The 22,932-nt window shown below is 44.8% G+C and overlaps 1 protein-coding gene across 2 annotated transcripts in view; it reads left to right on the top strand.

Moving 5' to 3' along the window:
* LOC121599135 overlaps positions 1 to 22,932 on the top strand; it is a 30,659-nt gene that overhangs the window by 5,165 nt on the left and 2,562 nt on the right. For both annotated transcript variants that reach the window (XM_041926684.1, XM_041926683.1), the window contains exons 3-5: positions 21,336 to 21,842; positions 21,938 to 22,308; positions 22,383 to 22,904. In XM_041926684.1, the coding sequence (XP_041782618.1) occupies positions 21,761 to 21,842; positions 21,938 to 22,308; positions 22,383 to 22,904 (975 nt within the window). In that variant the 5' untranslated portion in view covers positions 21,336 to 21,760. The remainder of the gene's footprint in view (positions 1 to 21,335; positions 21,843 to 21,937; positions 22,309 to 22,382; positions 22,905 to 22,932) is intronic.

Genomic DNA, 22,932 nt, shown 5'->3' with positions numbered 1-22,932 from the left:
AAAAGAGCTAACCACGCAATAGGACCATTGCTGCTAAAATCTGGTATGATTATAGCCGTAGCCACTTTCTTTCTTCACAATGTCCGCAAATCATTGGAAAAGAACCGCGTTCCAGAGTGTTCCAGAGTGCGTTGATAAACCCGTTTCCCGGGCCCTCTTTGGTGGTGGCGTCCGCGAAATGTCAACTTCAGGCCCGCCCGGACTGACAGACTGATGATGCGGCGGGAATTGTATGATTTAATGGCGCCATTCACTCGGCACACCAAATAAGGCTCCTGTCCAGTCCAGCACAACCGATCGCCGGGGACTACATTCTCGGGCAGATGGCAGCGATATGTGTTGTGATGTCCTCGCGGAGATGCTGCTCCTGCAGGAGACGCAACCGGCGGAATGCTCGATCGCAACGATTCGTTGGCGGTCGTTTGCTTTTGAAGATTCATCGCGAATCGATCGCCCGTCCGCAGAAGGTCGTCGTGAAGATAATGCGTATGAATTATTGATGTCTGTCTCGAAGCGGAGGCTGTCCCTCAGGTGAAAGACGCTTTAACTTTCCAACAATCGATCGACAACGGTAACAGTCATTACGGGTGCGCAATGAGGAATGTCTGAGATTTCTGTGACAGCGTGCTGGAACTTGGGGAAGAGTCGCACTCGTGACTGGGTTGTGTGATCGATGGAATATGCAGTGGGTAATCTTTGTCTCGATGTCATGATGAAGCTATTGCCCTAAACATAATACGCAACGTGATATACAGGTAGCGGCTTATCATTGATCGCCTGTACATCGTGCGGTGATCGTGTAGGTTTGCCTGTGCAAGCGCTAAGCTCTTCAAATCCCAGAGTTCACACAGCGGGAAGGTGTCGATTGGGCACGATTTCTGAGGCCCGCCGTTAGTGTCCAGTGCTCATCGTTTAAGGTCGTGATCACATGAAAACATGTGCTGCAAAAGTTCGAGCATTCTCGATGCATGTTCTAAACAGTAGATTCTTTGGAACATCACAATGTCCAAAGCGTGACTTCATGACGACGAACTTCAATGGCACATAAAATGCATCTTCTTTGCATATTGTTTTTTTTTCTCTTTCCCTTCTAGCACACGAAAGATCGTTCGAAACTATCATTAGAAATTGAAGGTGCAGAAGGGTTGCACATTTATAAATATCCGTGTCACCGCACAGCGGGACAGATCGAGCAGCACGCGTACTGCGGAAAAGACTGATGATCTATCATCCCAGCAAATCCCACACGATCGCACGATCGATCGGAAAGGTCCGCGCGAAGAAAGGATCACGTGTGATCTTGGCAGGCCGGTGTTCTCGACCTTCCCCGACTCGACACCAGCTCGCGCGGGATCATTTCCGACAGCTTAAGCGGCCGTTAATGAGTCAATCGATAGCAGCTCGCTCGCGCCCGTTCATTCATTTGAAGAGTTGAAGAGTTGTTGAGACACCGGCAAGATCCGTCGTGTGCGCTTTGCGCGAGTAAATTATCGTACACCTCGTTCCGTTCCGCGCATTTTGCCTTCGCATCTTCAAGCGCGAGGGGTGTTATTTAATGTTTCAACTGTGGTTGTTTTTTTCTTTCTTTCTTTCGCTCTTCCCTTTCGCCCGTTTATTCCACCAGGATTGAGCACCATGAACGCTGCCGGGGTTTTGGATTGATAATTAATTGAGCCGATAATTGGGTTTAAGTGTATTGGCGGAAACAAGTGAGCGCGCGTTGGAGGATGGTGCGAAACTCAAGATGATGATTGAAATTGATTGCCATCTCTAATAACCGTTGCCCGTGGTGATAGAGAGAGAGAGAGCAATTGTTGTGATTGCTGGCGTTGTTTGCTCCAGTGAAAGCCCTGCGCGTGCTTATTCGCATTCATTTCAAGTGGTTTATTGCATTTTAATCAGTCACATTTTTGGAGAAGATTGGTGTTGAGAGTTGGAGCTTGAATGGGCGGCAATTAAATCATTCTTATGGAAGTTAACACTATCATTAAGTTATTTTGGTGTACAACTTTTCTCCAGTAATTCTTTAAAATTAGAGAAAGATGTATTTTTGGAACATTTCTTCTAAGATTAATGCCTTTAACGACCTACCGTTTGGAGAAACGGGGTTTTTCCTATTTTAATGTCTTGAAATCACTTCTCCAACAGTGCCCCAGGGTAGTTGGTAATCTGCCCACGTCCAAGACGAGGCAATAAAAGCCATTTATAATCTTCACTTTTTCCCATTTCGCTCAAACTGAAGCTCCCTCAAAAAGCCCAAAAAGCACTCATAATTATGACTCATGCCCGCACTGAGCTAACGCTGGTTGGAATCAAGGCGCAGAGATATGGCATCAGCCTCAGCGAAATGGATGACCTTTCTTCTGCGTACCGGTTCTTCCTCTCGTACGCTCCTTTTCCATTTGTCTCACCGTTGGTGCGAAACATCACGTCATTCCAACATTTTTCTTCACCATTCCATTCTATTCCATTCCAGCAGGATGATGTGGTGGTTGAAACGGCACGATGAATCACTTCGCAACATTGACCTCGCGTAACGGACCGGGGCACGCGAACTCTCTTAGCACCCAGACAGTGTGTCGTCGTCGTCTTGGGTTGAATTTTCCACCGGGTGCATCGGTATCCATCGAACAAGGGGGGACCTGAGGGGACCTCAGCACGTGCCCACTGGAACTGGAACAGGGTGCAGGACGAGCGTAATGAAATTATTATGGTGCATGCAATTTCCTCCCAGTGGGAACATAGAGGACCTGGACCACACACACAAACGCAGAGGACAAGGTCGTTTCGCTTAGTTTAATTGGAACAGCTCCTGTGGTCTGTTTTCATTCTCGAAGCGCGCTGGTCTAGCGGTGGAAGGGAGGGCGTACATTTTTCACTTCAAACAACTATGGGAACGGTGCCAATGAAATGGACACGACACTACCGCACACCACACACGGCACCTCGCCTTCGTGATGATGTCACCCTCTATAATGGTTGTTAGTTGAATGTATACGTATACATGCCAGCCATCTGATAGGATCGTATCTCGATGTACGTAATACTTTCCTTTTTTGTTTTTGCATACTCTCTATTTAACGTCCGCTATTTACTTTCATCGGTTCTGGTTCGAATTCGGAGCGACCAAATGGCCTGACGGCACAGAACTATGAACGCAGTTCGAGGGCGGTGCGCGTTGTTTTGACAGTAAGTAAACTCGCGATAAACAACAATGCTCCCCATCCCTATCTGCGGACGGTGTCTGAAGTGTAGGATAGTACAACACAGAGAGGTCAGCGCGTCGGACGTCGTCATGTGTTATTACTGTGCACGGTTTTGTGGATCAATATTTTCACTAGCAAATGTGGTGCAGGGGGTGATTTTAATCTATCGAGGACGTCCGCAAGAAAGATATTGCAGGATATGGACTTCCTTTGACGTGTGGGCGATGCGAGAACCGCGTGCCACAAGCGGGTGACGTGAGCCTGCTATTATTATATGGAAATCTGGGATAAAAAGTCAATTTGCTCGTTTGGCAGTGAATAATTAAAATAGAGTAAAAGATACAAAAAAGAGATCTTGATGGATTAGATTAAATCATCTCTTATCCAGAGTTTATCGTCTTTAAATTTTCATACTAAAGATAATGTTTTACTTTGTATCTTATTTATGTCTGCCATTTTAGGAACTGAATATTAGTAAGTAAATCACCTTTTACCTTAAACCATGTCACCTTTATGATGCGTTTGAGCATCGCTATTATTCCAATGTTATGGAATGGAGTTATCAACATTTGAAGTATCAAAATGGATACTTTAAATGTTAAAATTAACTTCTCATCATTTTCTCACCACATCATGACATTAATCCCTGACTAATTATTTGAGGTTTGATCAATCCTCTGCCTTATCTTGTGGTTATAAGAAGCCTTTTGAAGCTTCATTGAAGGATTCTTTTTTGGAATCTCTTCTCCTTTCCAATCTTAGCTACTCCATACCCGTAACTGATCCATCCAACTCCAATAGAATTCTGAAGATTCGCTGGAGTAAGCAGACAGTTAGACGTTTCTGTTAATTTAAGCTTAGCTTTTGGGCACACTTTCTCGAGTGTTTTGATGATGTTAGAGCTTTATTTATGCCTATTAAAATTAAATTTTCTGATCTCATGTCCTAGAAATTCCCAATAATCCCAACAAAAAACCTTCAACTTCATTAGACTGCTCACCGGCACCGGCTGTCCAATAAGTCACCCCTAGATTGTAGCTAATTTGTAATCAAAAAGTGTCTTCAAATTAGAACTAAAACTTCGACGCAACATTATTGATAGAGATTCGTCCTCTACCCACCCGTCCCCAACAGTCCATCCATGAAGACGTGATGGCGTTGTTGCCATCCTATTAAAGCAAGCCTAATCGATCTGCAAGCCGCTGTTCTATTGATTTGAGCCGTGATATGGGCGGATTGTCTGCCTTCCCCTCACTAAAAATGGAAATCGAAACATCTATTTGTTTTGGTGAGTAGTGTACAAAGCAGTGAAACCGTACAGGCCACCACCATGCCATTCCGCTGCCGCCTTCCGTCTTGTGTGTGTGTGTGTGTAATTGATCGAGACAATTAACAACAATTTTGTTAATTGGCTACATATAAGACTGTACTGCTGCTTGTTGGCCCCGTGTGGCTCACTGGAATCTTAAAATCGGATATCAAAAAAAGGGATGGAAGAAGAAAACAGAAGGAAGCTAAGGGAAATAAAACCAGCACAAACAGGCCCAGAGCGGTAGCGGTAACCGGGGACTGAATTTCAAGCAGGGCAGTGTGGAATCAAGACAAACATCTTGCGTCTACGAGCTCTCGGTACAGTCATCGGAGATGACGCGTGAAAGAAGACCCTCCCGCCCCATCCGTTGAATAATGCATCGTAGCGTTCTCTCGGGGTGTGGACTGTCTGTCCGTAGAAACACGTGCTACTGCCTCCCGCGTGCGTGCGCGCCCCTATTTTGGGCCGTTGGCGCGGACCGGAAGCTCGTTGGCGCGCGCCCACTGTTTACGCCGTTTACCGGTTAAGCTAAACATATCATAACTTTTCTCAAAATACCGGCACCATTTAAAGACTTCCCGAAAGAAGAATTCGAACCATTTTCGGGGCACTCTTTTGCCTGGGTGGGTGTCTTATTTCATCCCCAGCAAAGCAAGACCGTGGGAGATGAGGCAAAAAAACATCAAGCGTGTAGAAATTTGCCTACAAATCAACGAAAAAGGCACACGATCGTTTCTTTCCTGTCCCTCCGAAAACAAACCTCATCTCTGGTTCCGGTTACCGGAGATAAACAATCATCAGCAGAACTGAAACGCTCTTTCCCTCAATCGAAAACGGAAACGAACGACGCCAATCGGTTGTCCGTTTGGAATTGGGTGAGCAGGAATGTTTTGCTTCTTCCTGTCCTGGCTGACGTGTTAAAATGTTTCCCAAAACCAACTACCCGTGCATGGTGAATCCAACAGCTTGGGTGGCCACCAGGTCCAAATAGTTGGCGAATGTTGTGTCCCACGAGAAAAAGCGCCATCTTCCAATCGTTGTATTCTCCAAGAAAATTCTAGACAAAAACTCGTACGGTACGGCAGTAATAGAGGACACACGATGGGACACGAAAAGGGAAAATTAGGTCATCCACCAGTAAGGATGACGCCATTCTTCACCACCAGTTAAGGCAGTGAGTAAACGAGAGCGAACTGTGACTTTTCCTCTCTCTCTCTCTCTCTCTCTCTCTCTCTCTCTCTCTCTCTCTTTGTGGTGGGAAAGAAAAATCGCACAAAAGGATACTGGGGAATGTCACACGAGCGTCGTCGCTATGGTAATGTGTTTTCTTTTCTATTTTCATCACACACAGCTATGGCCAAGTGAGAGACAGTGAGCCGAGGTACAGGGAGTTCGTACATCACAGCCGAAGGTCAACAATGAAGATGATGCTAATGGTTGATGTTTTGTATTTTGCTCTCGGGGCTCGAGTCGTTCCATTCCATTTGGGGACGTTTTGGGGACATTTTGGGGACGCTTTATGTCTACCAAGATGCTGCTAACTAAGCGTCTAGCAATGGTAGTGTCTGTGGGAAATGAAAACGGTTTAGTTTGATATTCACCAACAGCTGTTTGGGGTGTAAATTTACACCACCAACTATAAACGAAAACGGCCCAAAGCGATTGTGGTGAGATCACGATGACTAATTGCTTCCGAATGTGTAAGCAGTCCTCGTTCCTTTCTTGTTCCCCATCTACGGGGTCCAGCTGACAGCTTCACCTAGTGCACACTCGCATAACGCATAACGTGTGATCGGCTGATTTGCATAAATAAACCATTCGAATGCGTGGGTTGGCTCGTGTGCATCGCGTATTTCTGCATTGCTACCTTCCATTCCGGTGGTGAGTAAACCAAGGAAAGGGTGGATGAGGAAATCGACCTTAACCTGGACCCTGTCTGTGTGCGCGAGTGTGTGTGTGTGTGGGTATCCCTATATAGGGCTAGGAGGTGGAACTGACAGGCTGATGGGTATGGAGATGGCGTAAGCAGTACTGGCCCCTGCCCTCCGGGCGCGGTACGCTCGGTTCTCCGAAAGCGAAACCTGCGTTGTGACTCAACTCAATTGCGGCATCGAAGATGATTTGTTATAACATTGTCCTTTACTGGACTGATTATAATATATTTCTGAATACTATGAGTTACTACTCTCTAGTTACATCTTGAAGATTACAAATACCCGTATCCACGGACGTCAAATACCATCAAAGACGTTATTTGACGTACGTGGATTCGGGGCAGTCCCCTGGTACAGACGTCAACTCGAACGACTCAATAACATGCCCGTCATGGGTTAAAGCCTACAATAGACCGTTCCTCCGTAGCAAGGATTTGACAATATCCGGCTTGTGTGGTGATGAATTAAGTCTCGAAAGCCTCTACATGCCGGCATGTCCGCGTAGGACGTTACACCAAATAGAAGGATTCGGGGATTTGTAATCTTCCAAACTGGACATTTTCTGGGACTTGCACTTGAACCATAAATTTTACTGATAGCAACACGCATTCAAACATAAAATGGAATTTGAATAGTGAAATATGTTCACCCTTGTGTATGACGTTTTAGTGACTAAAATCGAAGAAATAAGTATTTATTTAGAAACTATTCGTGTTTGAGAAGTTTTTTTTTTAGTATTTAGATACACCTCGATTTTCAAAGAAATTAAAATCTTCGGAATGCATAAATTCGGGAATAGATTGCCCATCAATTAATCTACTTGGTATCTACTGGAAAGAACCACACCGATTACTAATTTAATATCCATTTTTTTCATCTAGAAACATCCTGTTGGAATTCCATCGTTGGAGGAAATTGTACTATTTTGATAGCTAATACATAAGGCAAACTTAAAACTAAATTAGCTCATCTTGAATACGAGTTACTTGTAAAGTAATCGATCGAGACCTCAAATCACGTATGGCGTGAAGCATCAGTTAGACTCATACCAGAAAGATCAATTATTTAACTGGAGGACATGAGACCAAGTCATTGTTTCTAGTTATTTTTAACAAAGTACTTCAAACCTTTCATCTGAAATCACTCGGTACAGCAGTTACCTAGAATTACTTTCTCGTTACACTGTGGTAAAGTAACTGGTTACTTTACTTACTGCATTTCTTTTTCTTTCGTTAAGTTCCCATCCCTAAAAAGAACGAACCAAACCACACACTCGCATGCTAAACTGTCCATTTCATAGACGCCTAGAGTTTCGCCGCCTCCCCCTCGACGGCGTTATCATCGACACCATCTCAGAAACGGTGCTGGTTTCGGGGCGTAACGTTTCACCAATTAACCACACAACGCCACAAGCGTGTGCTCTTGCGCCTAGAACTCTAACGATCGGCTCAAGCGGGGCGACTCAAAACGCTCAAAATATTAATCGTCTAATGAATGACCGACCACCGTTAGAAGTCACGGTATCGGAAGGAGTGGCGTCAGTTAGGTACAGTCTCAATCGCTCTCCCACTAATCAATTATCATTTCACTTCCTTTGGGTGCGTTTTTTTGATTTGCTTTTGCACGTTCAGCAAAACACTGAGGAAGAAAAGCACACGTTAATTGGGTGGTGGTAGCGCATTCGGTGCGAATTCCAAGGTTCGTGGTACGAGGTTTTATGTGCAAAAAACAACCACTACGCTCCTTTCACTTTAATGTTTATTTGATCACGTGACCTGTCCCTGGTCAGTTTTTGGGAATTTTTCAACTGGGGGGTAGAAGGGTTTTGAGGTTCAGCGACAGAGAGTTTTAGCTAAGAGGTCCAACCATTCCTCTCCCAGGTGGAAAGCGGGACGCGAGTGCTCGTAAATCATACGCGCAACAACAGTGGGTGCGTGTCGTGCGCCGAAGGGATGGAGGGAGCGCAAAACGCATGCTGGGCAACATCATACATATTCGTGCCCCTTCTTTTTTTTTCGGGGGTTCAGGTTCACTGTCATAAAACGTGGAATTGGACCATCTTTACCTTGTCTGCCTCGCGGAAGGGCAACAACAACAGGGAGAGTTTTGTTGTGCTTTTGGTGCTTTGAATTTTGGGCTTTCTCACTCTCTTTCTCCGTGTCATGTCGAGCGGTGGACGGGTGAACACACCCTTCACAAAACGGATTAAATGATGCTATCTGGTTGAGCATCATTATTGTGTCTGGGTGAGTTTGGTCCACCCCACCCCCACCTCGTTTGCTTTCTTGTTATTGTGCGTGAACTTCATTTAGCCAGAAGGTGAAATAATTCCAAGCTTGGTCGGGTTCCGGGACGGGGAGAAGCATGAATTGTTGTCTGCTGCTGTTGGTGTAGAGTTGTGGAGTTTATCGCCGGCCAGCAGAGTTTACAGCGGTTACTCGATCAATGGGTGAATGGGTGAAACCTGCTTCATTCATGGAGTGGGTGGTGGTTAATCTCGATCAAGCGATCGCATTAGCGATCGCGCGCGCACAGACAGACTGCTGAAAGCTGAACCCAAACCGCCGGCGGGAAATAAATAGTAATTGAAAACCAGCCAACGGAGGTTCTGGTGGAGCTGTTAAGGTAATTAGTATTTTTTTTTTTTTGAGGGGGGAGCAGTGGTGCAAAGCATGAAGAAGTCAGAACGACTCAATCCTTTAAACTGAGGAGTTTTCCATCAGTCAGCGTGAGCGCAGTTGGGGGCAGATTGTTATGTTTCAGTCCAAAATTCCACAAAACCTTCCCCCTCAACATGTGTGTGTGTGTGGTGGCGCAACCGTCTAGAGTCAAATGCATTATCATCATCACCATCTTGAGACTAATATCACGTCAGCACGCGCGTGTGTGTGTGTGCTAGTCAGCGAGGCGTAACATCCCATCAGATCCCATCCAATTTTTCACTGTCGCGCGTGGCAGCGGAACATTCGCCTAAGCATTAAGAGTGTCAAAGCCAGTGCGTGTGTGTGTTTGGGGCGGGCGGTTAAGATTTAATTACCAGCAGCACACCCACACATTCGGTACCGCCAACATAACTGTGCGCGCCCGCTGCATAATGTGCATAATTTTCTCCCCGTTGTGTCCCCTACGTGGGGCGGCTAAAGGTGTTCAGCAACATTAAGGTCAGTGCACTGGGTAAAATAAAAGTGCTTAGAAGGTGGGGAAAAAAACGGGAACGGAAGAAGCTAAACACGACGACAGATGGCGAGTGCTGTGTATATGCTAGTGGTGGGTGAGTGAGTGAGTGGGTGAGCTGTTTAGCAGTTTATCACGCTTGATGACCTTCGGTGTTTCGAAAAAAAAAAGAGGTCTTTACAACTTTACGCTACAATAACGCCGAAAGATGTCGTTCGGGAGATCGAGGAGGAGGGTCGAGAATGAGTACAGTCAACTTGGCGGAACTGTCAGTTGTGGTTTGAACACTTGCGTTAAGAACCATTTCACGAATGCTCTGTTTGTTGTTTAGATGTTTTGTTCAAATTGAATTGTTCATAAATTTTTGTCTGACTTCACAAAATGGACTGAATTCGAATTGTTACGGATGCCAGTCTGACTGATAAAAAATTGTTTTGCAACTCTTTTTACTTAATTTGTTGGGTTTTATTGTGCTGTAATATATTTTTATTTATTTATTTTTGTATTACAGTACAGTATTCTTTGCTATGTGCGTGACTAGATGTAACATCAATAGTCTTGTCTTTCTTATTGGAAACGGTCCTGCAATTGGAATCGATTTCTGCTCCATTCTTGTAAGAATTGTTCTGTTATTCTGTTGGTAATAAGACCAAGTAACATGTTTCTGAGGATCAATGATATTATGTATAATATTTGATGACTGCTCTTATCCAGGTTTTATTGTAATTTCTGTTTCCAAAACTTTGAAACAATTGTTCAGTTATCTATAATATTTTCACAAGCAAAACCTTGAATGTACCTGATTCTTATTTGAAATTATCAGAACAATTAGGACCTTAAAAGACACATTATTTCATTCCTCAAGTACTATGATCGCGTATCATCGCGTAAATCCAATGATAGAAACGACAAGAACGCGGCATAATAAATGTTGCAAATTCGAGCTAATTAAACCCATTGAGCTTTTGTCTAAAAAGAAACTGAAACATCCGGAGTCTGGCCGTAGCAAAACAGAAGAAAATAAATCCGTTTGAACCGTTTGTGGCTCGTTCTCCAAAAAGAAACCCTCATTTTGATTGCAACAACTCCTTCCCGCCCGGGGGCAAATCATCTTCCTACATGAGGCAGATCTGACTGAACCCGACACATGCATTCACCACTGATTCCGAACATCTGACGCCCCCGGGGACACATTACTGGCAGGCAGGCAGTCAGGCATTCAGGCATTCAAGCATTCAGCCAGCCATGATCGCCCACACCTTCATTCTGCCCAATTCAGGCTGCTGCTCGGTATTCGTTTTCCAAAGATTGAGCACTTGAGCACAAGTCGACAACCTTCCAGCTGACCTCCCCAAACACAACCTTGTTGGTTGGAGTGGTAGAAGGTGTATGCTTGTGCTGTCATAATTCTTGCACAAGACACGCGTGCATTAGCGTGTACGCTTATGTTGAACGGTTCGGTCCACTTTTTTCCACTTTAACTGTTAACGTATCTCGCCGGACGGTTTGATACAGAACGACGCTAACACACAACTCACAATTTGCACAAAGTCCAAGACGTGCGATGTGTCCGCTTTCTTATTTTCGCTGGTTGATGCCATTCATAAGAAATGAAATTTGCAAATAGCTCACTAAAGTGTGGCTGAATGGGTTCATTTTTGCCTGGAAATTGTATTGTAGAATTGTCCGCAGAGTGAAAGAAGTTACGGCTTTGGATCATTTAATCACCGGCTCGTTTCCTATTTCGTCCCACTGTGAAGAGATGCTTCTAGCGGCGATCTAATGCGATCTTTTAGACAGTTCATGTGCAATTCATAAACTCCCTGGAGAGGAGGGGCATTCACGCACGGACAAGTGATTGGCAAACAAAGTAAAGCCTCCTGATTGTGTGGCGAGCTTGTGGACCGGTTCCACTTATCGTCACACATCGTTGTGAGCGTCATGAACGGTTCATTAATAACGTTCACTTTGGTGGCGGTGCTGCTGCTGACTGCTGCGATCGTCATCACTGATCGTGTGGTGTACAGAAGCCCCAACGGTCGCCCTAACCGGGAAGTCAATCTTTTGGACACCTTCTCGGCCATCTGTCAACGGCTAACGCACAAAACCGCATCTGCCTCTCTGCATGCTGTTTTGCTGTTTAATCTTGCCGCTTTGTCAACTGGACGGGTCTTGGGTAGGAAAAAAGCTCCTACCTTATAATACATCGCATATTTACATTCCTCGGAAAGCCCACCCCAGAATTCCATCATCCCTTTTTTGGATCGGTGTGGACGTATATTAATACGATTTTTATTCAAATTGACCGGCTACTTTCGCAGCCCTTCGGATTTTGCGCTAAGGAGTGAGTGGTTGGGCTTAAAAATTTGGGAATGACCCACCAACGAATTGTTGTTATTACTGTCCGCTTATCAGGCTTTACATCACGTGTAGTGTGAAACAACTTAACTCGTTTTAAAACATTACCACACGCGTTGTCGAGTGTCGATTTTATCGTCGATTGGCCAACGTTGCCAACCGCCGCACAATTACAGGGTTTCCCACGATTTATTGGTCAGTTCCCATGATTTTTTGGTGCGTTCCCACGATTTTTTGGTCGTATCCCATAGATTTTTGGTTCGTTCCCATAATTTATTGGTATTTTCCGATTGGATATCAATACAATTGGACCAAAAAATTCTGGGAAACGACCAAAAAATCGTGGGAACGCATCAACAAAATATGGGAACCCACCAAAAATTGATGGGAACCGACCAATAAATCGTGGGAAACCCTGTAATCATCGTTGGCAGAAATGTTCGCTTGATCTAGTTTGGTGATTAGTAAATGAGATAATTGAATTTTGTTCGGCTTGTTCCGGCTGGAAGGTAATCGATTATGATTTAAAAGTTGTTAGTGCGATGTTGCCTCGCGGCAATCCAGCGCCAAAGAAATTAAATCATCTTTCGAGGTTAAAAATGGTGCTGTTACAACAAAATTAATCCATCGTGAAGGTTAGCAGGAAACCAACCGGAAGAGCGATTAAATATATTCAGAGAATGATGATCTTCATCAGCAACATGATCATCAGCATACCAGAAACACCATCATGCTATCAGTGTTGATTGTTTATTGTGCCCATTTGGATGAAAGATTCCGTCCATAGTGACACGTTCACTGATCGACTGGTGGCAGTGGTCGGCAAACTGGTTCGTTATCAACAGATGTTTGCTTTGTTTTGTTTTGTTTTTTATATTTGGTGTCATCAATTCTTTTTTCATGTAAATTTTCTCGCTTTAAACTGAATTATGATGACTGATGTTAGATTAAAATAAGTGGAATTTGAATGATGTTTCTTGCATTTTTCCATCTATTGATTTGAAAATATCGTTAGTTTCTTACTTCTGTAACGAGCCATTGAGCATCTCTTTTGATAAATTTGTTCTCAAATTATGTGGTTTGAGTTTCTCGTAGTTCATGGAACTTATTTCTAGAGTTAAACATAACGTTAAAACTGTTAAATTGGCAGAATTTAAAGGAATTTGCTATTTGAATTTGAGTAGCAAGGATCTCATGGGTGTTGCATTTCAGGCATTTTAAAAGATGGTTCATACTACTTTTCTATGTCTTTACTACCCATCTCTGATTTTGTCTCCTCACTAAACTAAAACTCCGTGCCAAAACATGATGAACAACACTCTGGAGCCTCTACGATCAATTTTTCCGAAGTTTATGGTAATCACAATGTCGTGCCTGAACAGCTGATTACAAGCTTTTTTTTGCCGTTCACTGGTCTAGATCGACCCACGCACGCTCTCTGGGGGCAGGGAATACTAAGCGCTTCATTATCTAGCATCGGCGGGCCGGTCGCAAAGGATTGCCGCTCCACCGCCATTTCGACATTGGAGTAATCAAAGCGTAACGACTCCACGCATCGAACACAATATAAATAAAGACGTATCAAAGTAAAAGGCACAGGGTTTACATAACACGCTTTCGATGATAACCTTTCGGGGTTCGAACTTCCGAAGAAAGAAAGAAAGAAAAGCCGACTGACTGGGTGCCCCCTGTAGACAGACCACACGTCGCCCCGTTCGATGACGAACTGGCAGAAGGCGGCAGTAGGTAATGTATTAATTTTGTAACCGACCAGTGCGAGAATCATAATGCTGCCGGCCAAACGGGAACATTCGCATGCAGCGATGATATCATAAATTTAAGACACTTACAAATTGGGAAATGGGAGGGTTAGGATGCACCGAAGCGGGTTGGTTCGTCAAACGTTAGCAACACTTGCAGCACGCTCTCGTCGTCGTCGTTGTCGTCTTGGGTCGTCGGGTTTCACAGTACGGCACTTCCTATTTATAATTCTGCACGTTGTGTTCGATTTCGCGAGAATAACATTCCTTCCGTCTGCCATTGCTCGTCGTCTCTGCCTTTTGTGCGGGCCGAAGGGGTTACACTATCGCAACGTCCGATTCGGTAGGATGAATGCGCGTTTGCAATCGATGCAAGCAGGGGGTTCTGCCGTCGTCCTGCTGTACGAGCCAAATCAAGAAGAAAGAGCATCATCGCCTCAACCCTCCCCAAACACAGTCGACAAGCGGACGACGGCAAAATAGCGATAACATAGATTTTAGCCTGTTTCTGCTTCCGTTGTGTTTATTTCTTGCCCCGTCCGGTTTTACGATCGAGTTTGTGTGCCAATCGGTCGAGAACGTGTCTTAAAATAAAACCTAAAGTTAACGATCGTCATGCCTTCTGCGCGCAGGGTTTGAACGGTGGGATTAGAGCGGGGCGGCTGGTATTGGTGTCCGGTGACCATCAACATCGATGACATCATTGCCCCGTTACCCGTGGCGATGTTGCTGCCTGCTACGGCGCGCGATGATGCATACGATCGCGTAAGATCGCGGGACATAGATGCGTGTTCCAGAAGATTAGGGCTTTCTGGTGTCGTTGCCAAAAGACTCTGCTCTTTTTTTGTGTGTATGTGTGTGTGGCTCTGAAGGCTTTCTTGGAAATTGGTTTGTGCAAAAATTTTCACTTCAAGGTCATCAGCTTTGAACCTCCTTTTTTGTGCGGTGGAATTCATTGGAACCTTCACTTCAAGAAGCTATTCCCGACAGATGTGCCTTATGATTTATGGACAACGCTCACCAACAACTCGCGCGATGATCCTTTGCCATTTCCAGTTTGCGAAACCACTCTTTGTGACTCCCGTTCCCAAGGGGGAGACCCTTTTGATGGGTTTGAGTCATAAAACAAGACTGGCATGGCTTGGGAAGATTATGTTTCCATCCAGCGTGGGGATTTCGGGGAAGGTTTTCGCTCTGCCTTCTGCTGTTGGGGCGGGGGGGGGGGGGGGGGGGATACGGTAGTTTATCGTTTTCTTTCGCTCCATTAACGAAAGTGTGGCATTTTAATGTTTATTTTCTGCCTATTTTCGGTCTCAGGCCGGGGGGACTTTGGAGCTAGCCCTTTTGGCATTCCGTTGCAATAAAATGAAGCAGTCAGTTGGAATAGTTGAAGAACCTTCTCTGCCGATGACGTATGAAAATGATTCCAAATAATTTCGTCACATTCTTGTCTCGTGATCCATGGAAGTGATCGGATCTTTTACGGATACGCAACTAATCGCCCTTTCGCTGGCTGATGACACATAAAACACACAAAAACACACACCGTTGACATGTCACCTCGGGGAGAGGTTTAGTAACTGCGTAATGTTGTCATCTTCCTACACACCCGGGACTTCGTGCTGCTGCTGTTGGTGCTACTCGGAAGCGCACAGTCGTTGCCGGGCCGGTTCCAAATACGTCGTCGAAGTTGTGCGACAAACGTGTCCGCCCGTCGTCGGTCGTAAAGCAGTTGCAGTTCTCGAAGGGAAGTACAAGCGCATCCTAAAGATGTCGCAGGCAACTCCCACCGTAAAGTGGTCGTAAATTTGTTGACGACAGCTCCGTTGGCGCTCTGTTTTTGGAAGCCGGAACACCGTTCCGCGACCGATCGGAAAAAAAACTCACGGAAGAAAAAGGGAGAGGAAGTTGTGTTTTTTTTTCTTTTTCGCCCCATGTTACATTCACCAAAATGTGACTTGAAGGAAATAAATCGAACGTATTAAATTCCGTAAAAGAACAATGCACGCCTCGATGAGCACGTAGCTAGGGGAGTTGTTTATGTGCCCGATGTGCGGGGTCACGATCCACGATCAATTCCATCGATATATGTGTGGTATTGTACCGTTTCTTTGGGCCGCGATGTGTACGGGTTGTCCTATGCTGCTACTGTGTGGTTGGGGTGAACATGGGGACAGCTTCTTCACAGCGAGGAAAAGGCATCAAAAATCAATGCGACCACGAGTTTATCATGATTTTGCAGGGGTTTTCAGGCGACATGTAGTGAGGCAGTACTGTACTGTACTGTAGTACAGTAGCATTTGAAAGATCACTGATCACTGATTCACTGGAATGTGCGATTTTCCAATTTTGGTAACATCATCTGAAATAGGGAATGTCTATTTAAATTTATTATATTCGTTTATTTCAGTTTTAATAAACAATTATAAAGTTTTATGTTCTTGTATTTATATTCTCATCAAGAGCTTTTGATTTGTTATTTCCAGACATTTAAGCTGTTACTTAAAGTATGTTATACAGATTGATCTAAGGGTCAATATACATCCCTAATTTAAGTTCAATCTCGTCTGGTTATTATGTCTGGAATTTCTTCATTTGTTCATCTCTGTCCTACTTCAAGCACATACTCAATTAGCAAATGCATTGCATGGTTGTAGAATGTTGAACGTTCCTCAATTAATAGCGCCTATCACGAACGCGAGATCGCGATTGAATCCAGCTAGTGTTGGCATCTCTTTTTCGCATTGTTCTCGCATTTAGAATTCCAAATATAACTGAGAATTTTGACGTGATCTTCATACTAGTCTAGAAGTTTGCAGTTTTGATGTGTAGATGAGTATTTTAGATATTAAAGTCAAGAATCAGACTCTTTATAACGATAACGATCGATCTTTGTTTTGTTGCTGTGACTTATGCTCAGAATGTTCAGAATAGGTATCAATACATTGAATTTAGGAGGACCTCCGAGGTATACCAACATTTTCAGCTTTCTAAACTCTTTTACATTGTGTTGCTTCATATTCTTCATTTTCACTTTAGTTGCTAAATAAAGATATTGATCGCTGTGATCTTGCCCTTTCAAAGCTTCGAGAACATCAAACTTCTTGGCGTCGCTTGTGTCTCCGCAAAAGCTGCATCTGAAAAGCCCTGTAATTACAGCACTCTACTCCATTGTATGGTAATTTGAGAAGGAAAGCTTCTTCCAACCAAGAACGCGTACCTTTTACTCCATTCCAAAACAGTGAGTAACCCGAAATCCAACAAAAATCTCTCCCAATTTCGTCTTCCGTTGCCAGCTACAACGAGAATGCGTAGGGCGGCGTGCTGTTGTACGTGTAGTATGAACTCATGCTTGCCCGGTGACCGCCTGCGATCAATCTACCGCCCTCACCCTTGCCACCTGTAATGCAAACTCCTCTCGCTTGTATTCTCAATTAAACAACGATCGCGAAAGGTGGTTGAGGTGGTAGTGGTTGTAGCAGCAGCAGCAGCAGCAAAAAAAAGGTGAATACACACGATGATGTAATACGGACTCGTGGGAGAACGATGACCATCATGACTATTTGCATTTTTATACACCTTTTTTGCTGTTGTTGTTGTTGTCATCCATTATTATTTCAACCTTGCAGCGAATATTGGCTACCATTTTTAAAATCCATTTCAAAGCCTTATCTGGCACGTTGTATCGCAAGAACTGGTAGGACTCACCAGTTCCTTCTTCTCAGGCATTCTCAGTTCCATTAGCTTTGCAAACAGACGGCTCTGATGGATTTAGAGTTGGAGTCGTTTGGAACGTTTGTTTTTTTTTTGCTTCCTCTCTCGTTCACTTCCAGCACAGTTCGGTGCTCGGGACGAATCAATCTACATAAGCAAGAGCACACACACACACACCTCGCTGTGTAATACGAACTGTGTGTTGACCTGGTTTCGAATGCTCGGCGCGTTAAAGTATCGAGTAGTCGTGAGCAATAAAAACTCGGTGGAAAAACGGAACAGTCACTCCCATATCTTCCCTGCCCTCTATCCCGGTTTTGGGCGGCAAGAGGGCGGGTCCGTATGCCAACCGAGCATTGGGAAAAATGCTCTCGCCTGCATAAACTCCGCGCGTTTCCCGGATTGGATATGCTGCTACCGCCACTACACCACCCGGTCACGAAACCATGAAATGCCACCCATGTGCCTCACCCTTGTGACGGTGCTGTTTGTTCTCGCGTGGAGAAAGACTCACCGTGCGCACAGACGGTAGCCAACTACCTCCGATAACCTTTTGCACCATCCAATGATTTGCCCCATTTGTCGAGCATTAAAAAGGGTGAGCAGTTGGATAGAGGGGCGTTGTATTATATGACAGTTGCCCCGATTGGGGGCAGACCTGTGGCTTCGGCACCTTAATTGATTGCAGTGTCACGTGACATCGTTCAACGGTGCGCGCGGTGCCTTTAGTACTCCCATTCTTCTCCATTCCAGCAAGGAGTTGACAAGCATTTTCTAATGATGGGGTGAGCACGATGGAAGGTTGGAACGGATGAGTTGCCCATTCTCGGGATATGCATTTTCCACCTGGGGTGAAGTACAACCCTTTTTTTACTTGCACTCTTGCGATCTTGTGTAAATATTTACTTCGTCCAACATCGGGGTGAAAAGGTAAACAAGAGGTCGTTGCTTGTAGAAGCGGTTGCTTATTGTTTCTTCTGTTTTTTTTTTTTGGTTCACCAGTTGAAGTAATTCGCTTTCGGAAGCAACTCTTAACGCTTTAAAACTGGAGCAAATTGTGCAACCCCCGATCGGTCGGAAGTGTGTCAGTGCAGGCGTGTAAACAAAGCAGCATCGAAGGAGTTCCCCCATTTCGTCATCAGTTGGGATGTTTGCAGGCTTAGTGCTGTGGAGTGTTGAAGGAATTCAGAGTGCACTGGACGCAGGTGTGTGTGTGTAAGGTGTGAAATTAGTTCAATCTCGGCATGGGAATTAAGTTGCTAGCAAGAAGTAGATTTATGCATCCAATCCAGATTGAAGTGCATCTCTTAAATCTTCTCTCAGCGTAAGAGCCTGCTATCGACACCCGTATCCCACACAACACCTATTAATAGCCCGTTAACCTCCATTATCAACAACACATCGATGAGCTTTCAATATAAAAACACACACACACATCTCTCACAACACTTCACTGGGTTCAGATGGCGTGTGTGGCGTACACTTCAAGCCGATAACCGCCCAAGTGGAATCTGTTTTCCATTCAGGGGCGTCATTAGGCGTGCCTTAAATTATACATGTATTTCGTGTATGGGGTGGGTTCAAGGGGGCGTATAGAGTAGAGAGAGAGAGAGAGAGAGAGATGGGTTGGAAAGAATTAGAAAAAAAATCAACAACTTATCTCCCAGCTGGGTTTAGAGCGTTAATTCGTTTACCGCTTTTTATGGAGCAAATTTATGGATGGGAAAATGCGAAATGGTGTGTGTTTATCATACGGAATGATGTGTTGGGTAAGGTTTTAAGCCTAGAATTGATAGGAAAATGGAGTAGTAACTGACATAAGCGTGCCATTTCAGGGATGGAGTATGGTCACTTATGTGGAATCGTTTTGATATAGGAAATATTATTATTGATTTCTTCACTTTCAATTCTCTCTTTAATGGACATTTGATATGACATTTGTATGAATATTATCTCTGAAGAAAACGATTTTTTTATTTTCTATTTAAATCCATAGCATCTAATGGAGTCTAAACTTATCCTAAAATTTGCAATCAAGTCTTGAAGATTTAGAAGATTAGAAAAAAGGATGTTAAAATAAAAGATCAAAAGAGCTTAGTACGAAATTCTTTAAACTTCTCCTTTTTAATAATTAAGTTATTTCCATCTAAAATAATAGTAATTCTTATTGGAAATGACATGTATTGAAATACCAATTCAGAGTTGTATACCAAAATCCAAAGGTCCATCAACTTACAAATACATGAAGAAATTGGGCTCTTAGGGTGTTCAATCCTTTCTAATCATCAACCACAAGAACTCACAGATCATTTTTTTAATGATCTATAACCATTCGAGCCTGACTATAGTATCTATAATTAATGATATATAATCATAAACGCCTTATGTTCCTATGATACTTCAATATTTTGCCTAATTCCTGTAATCCTGACGAGGGATTCAAAGCTATGCAAGAATTGATGGCAGTACATTGCATAACCCTAAGTCACATAGTGTTTATTTATGAAACACTCCCTATGCAACCTTTAACGCGAATCTCTAAAAGTGGAATATTTGGAATATTTGAAATACTGACTGCCCAAAACTGTCGCTATTCGCTGCTGTCCCATTCTTGCCCTTAAGCCACCATCAACACTCCTCAATGCCTAACGATTAGCCGGGAATTAGTCATTACTGAAGCATTATTTATACCGCCTAACCGACGTAGCGCGTCGCGTGATTCTAAAAATATGCTGTCCATAGAACTCCGATATCTAATCCGTCTCGCAGCTTGTATGTTAGGCATCCCCAAACTTCACGTAAAAAAAACTCAAAAAGAGACTACAAGGTAAAACCCCCCGACTGATTTTAAAAATATTGAGCGAAAATATTTACAACCTTACACCAGCCAAGGCGACTAATTAGGACCACATGCCAACGACGTCCAAATGATCCGCACACGGAGAAATGATCCATCCATCGGGGCATGGTGTGTTCCAAACGTTTTTTTTTTTGTTGAAAATCCTCACTACAGAGCTCTCCCCTGTTCACATCAATTGATCATCGACCAGATGTGTGAGGTTTATGTTTGTGTGTGTGTGTGTGTGTGTGTGTGTTTTTTTTCCTTTACTGTTGAGAAAACATACTCTAAAAACTCCACCCTGCTTCTCCCGGTCTTAGTAGCCATTGACGCGACGTGGCGATGGTCGTGCGATGATAGTTCATGCTACGCGTTCGATGCTGCACCACCGTACAGGCTATTTATAGCTCTTCCCACTGTAAGTGGGCAGCTGTTCGGTTCTTCGGTTCGACGACGGGCCAGTATCCATTTCCACAAACCGTCCGTTCGCAAGGCAAAAACTATAACGTCTTCGTTAGCTTAGTCGGTCACTCAGAGTCGGGGTCCCTTCCAGAAGCGCCATTGTGCCGTTGGGGTGTGCTTCTTCAATTTCTCAGCGCCACTTTCTTTGCAGAGAAATTCCATGTCAACCGGTGTCAAAAATAGTCTCCATTCCGTTCTGATGGTGTCATCACCTTCGTTTTGGCACCGTGTTGGGATTGTTTTTCCATTAGCGGACAATGTTGGTGATGACTGGTGCTACTCCCAACGACTACCAGTACCTTACTGCGACGACTATACTTCTACCACCCCATTAGACAACGACACTGGGTCAAAACCTGTCAGGTACAGAGGCACTCCAATAAACCCCGCGAGCGAGCCATTAAAATGCCACAAAAATCGCCCTGAACGTTGTTTGCACTGTTCTCTTTTGCTTTTCCACGGTTTCTCTTCTTCAGACAGGACGCCAGTTCACTGACGATGTGATTTTAGCTCCCAGTTCCGTTTACATTTTATTTACATTCTGATTTCCCTCCTGTTACAATGTTTCGCTTTCAGTGATTGGATCGTAAGGTGTCTTCCGGTGTGCCCAGTTTTACTACCGTAGGACGACGACGAGGACTCGCGCTTGGCGTTTTATTAGATTACACGGACCACAAACTCCGGGTTGGCACACAACAGCGTGAACAACCGCTTCAAGTCTTCCCTATTCTGCAACTGCGCGTGTAGAATAGTGGACAGAACGAGCAACGCAACCACGAAGACGACCTGCTCCGCAAAGAAAATGGCCCAGGAGCGTCTTGATCGTTAGTGAAACTGTGTCATTGCTTGACTGCTGCTACCGGAAGCGAGTGGTTTAATTAAAAACAACACGTCCAGACATCAGAGACAGTTATTAGGGAGTGTTCGTGTGTGTGTTTGTGTGTGTGTGATAGCACAGTGCTCATTTATTCTATATCAAGTTCGAACCGGAGCTCACGAAGATGGGTGCGCCACCTGCCAAGAAGCCGCTGGTGAACAGGAATCTAATATCCTTGAAAATTGTGCTCTTCCTGTTCTACGGAGGTAAGTGTGTCCCGGAGACGTCAGGAACATCATCAAAGCAGGCCATGTTTCTAATGATAACGTTCTCTTTCTCCGTCGCTCTCTCCTTATCACAGCCCTAGGATGTCTGCATCCGTACATCCAGAAGCACATGACCCTGACCGGGCTGAACTACTACGAGTCGCAGCTGGTGACGCTGATTGCTCCGCTGGTGGCGATTCTGGGTCCGCTGATAATTGCCCCACTGGTCGATCGGTTGGCAGGACGGGCTGGTGCATCGTTCGGCAAACGGTTGCGCTTACTAGCCGCCCTCTGCATGATCCTGTCCGTTGTGCTCTACTCGGTGCTGTTCTTCGCAGTGCCGCGCGTAGAGCGGCAGGAATCGAGCCGCTCGGAGGTAAGCTTCGCCTGCGACTATGACGGTGCCATCATCTTTCAGCAGCGCTGCAGCGAGGAACGCACCTGCTATCAGTGGAAACGCGAGAAGGTACGCATCAGGGAAACTTCCCAGAATTTCCTCCATGCTCCAAAGATTTACAATTCATTTTCTTGTACTTCCAGATTGGCCATCTGACGCTTACGAACTGTTCCTACACCTGCCAGAAACCGGTTGAGTTTGAAAACCTGAATCACCCGTACACGAAAGGTTTGATTCTGCCGTCGTCCACCGAGAGCTCGGTTGAGGATGAAGACTACGATATAAGCGACGAACCGCTGCCGGCACCGGAAAACATCCGACAGGAGCCCAAAGTCGAGGTAGACAACACGCCCATCCCCGTGCCGCACATCTGCGAGCATAAGGGTGATCCGGAGCGGGAACTGTGCCACGCCTACACGTCCGCATCGGAATCGCTGAAGCTGGCCACGGTACTGCGCAGCGCCGTGAACGAGGAAAACGAAACGCACAGTGCCGAATGGTGTCGCTATCCGCTCGACGGCTTTTCCTGCGATATCCCCGAGAAGCAGATCACCTGGATGAAGCTGCTGACGAACTCTTCCAACTGTACACCCAAGGTGGAGTGTGAGGTACACGACCCGTACGATGACGAGGAGAGCGTACTTTCGGAGAGTGTCTGTATGCGCGTAAGTGACGCCTTGACCCTTGACGCTT

The sequence above is a fragment of the Anopheles merus genome, chromosome 3L, assembly GCF_017562075.2.
Source record: "Anopheles merus strain MAF chromosome 3L, AmerM5.1, whole genome shotgun sequence".
Classification (NCBI taxonomy): Eukaryota; Metazoa; Arthropoda; class Insecta; order Diptera; family Culicidae; genus Anopheles; species Anopheles merus.
Note: the sequence above shows the minus strand (reverse complement) of the source record. Positions and strands in the feature narration are given on the sequence as shown.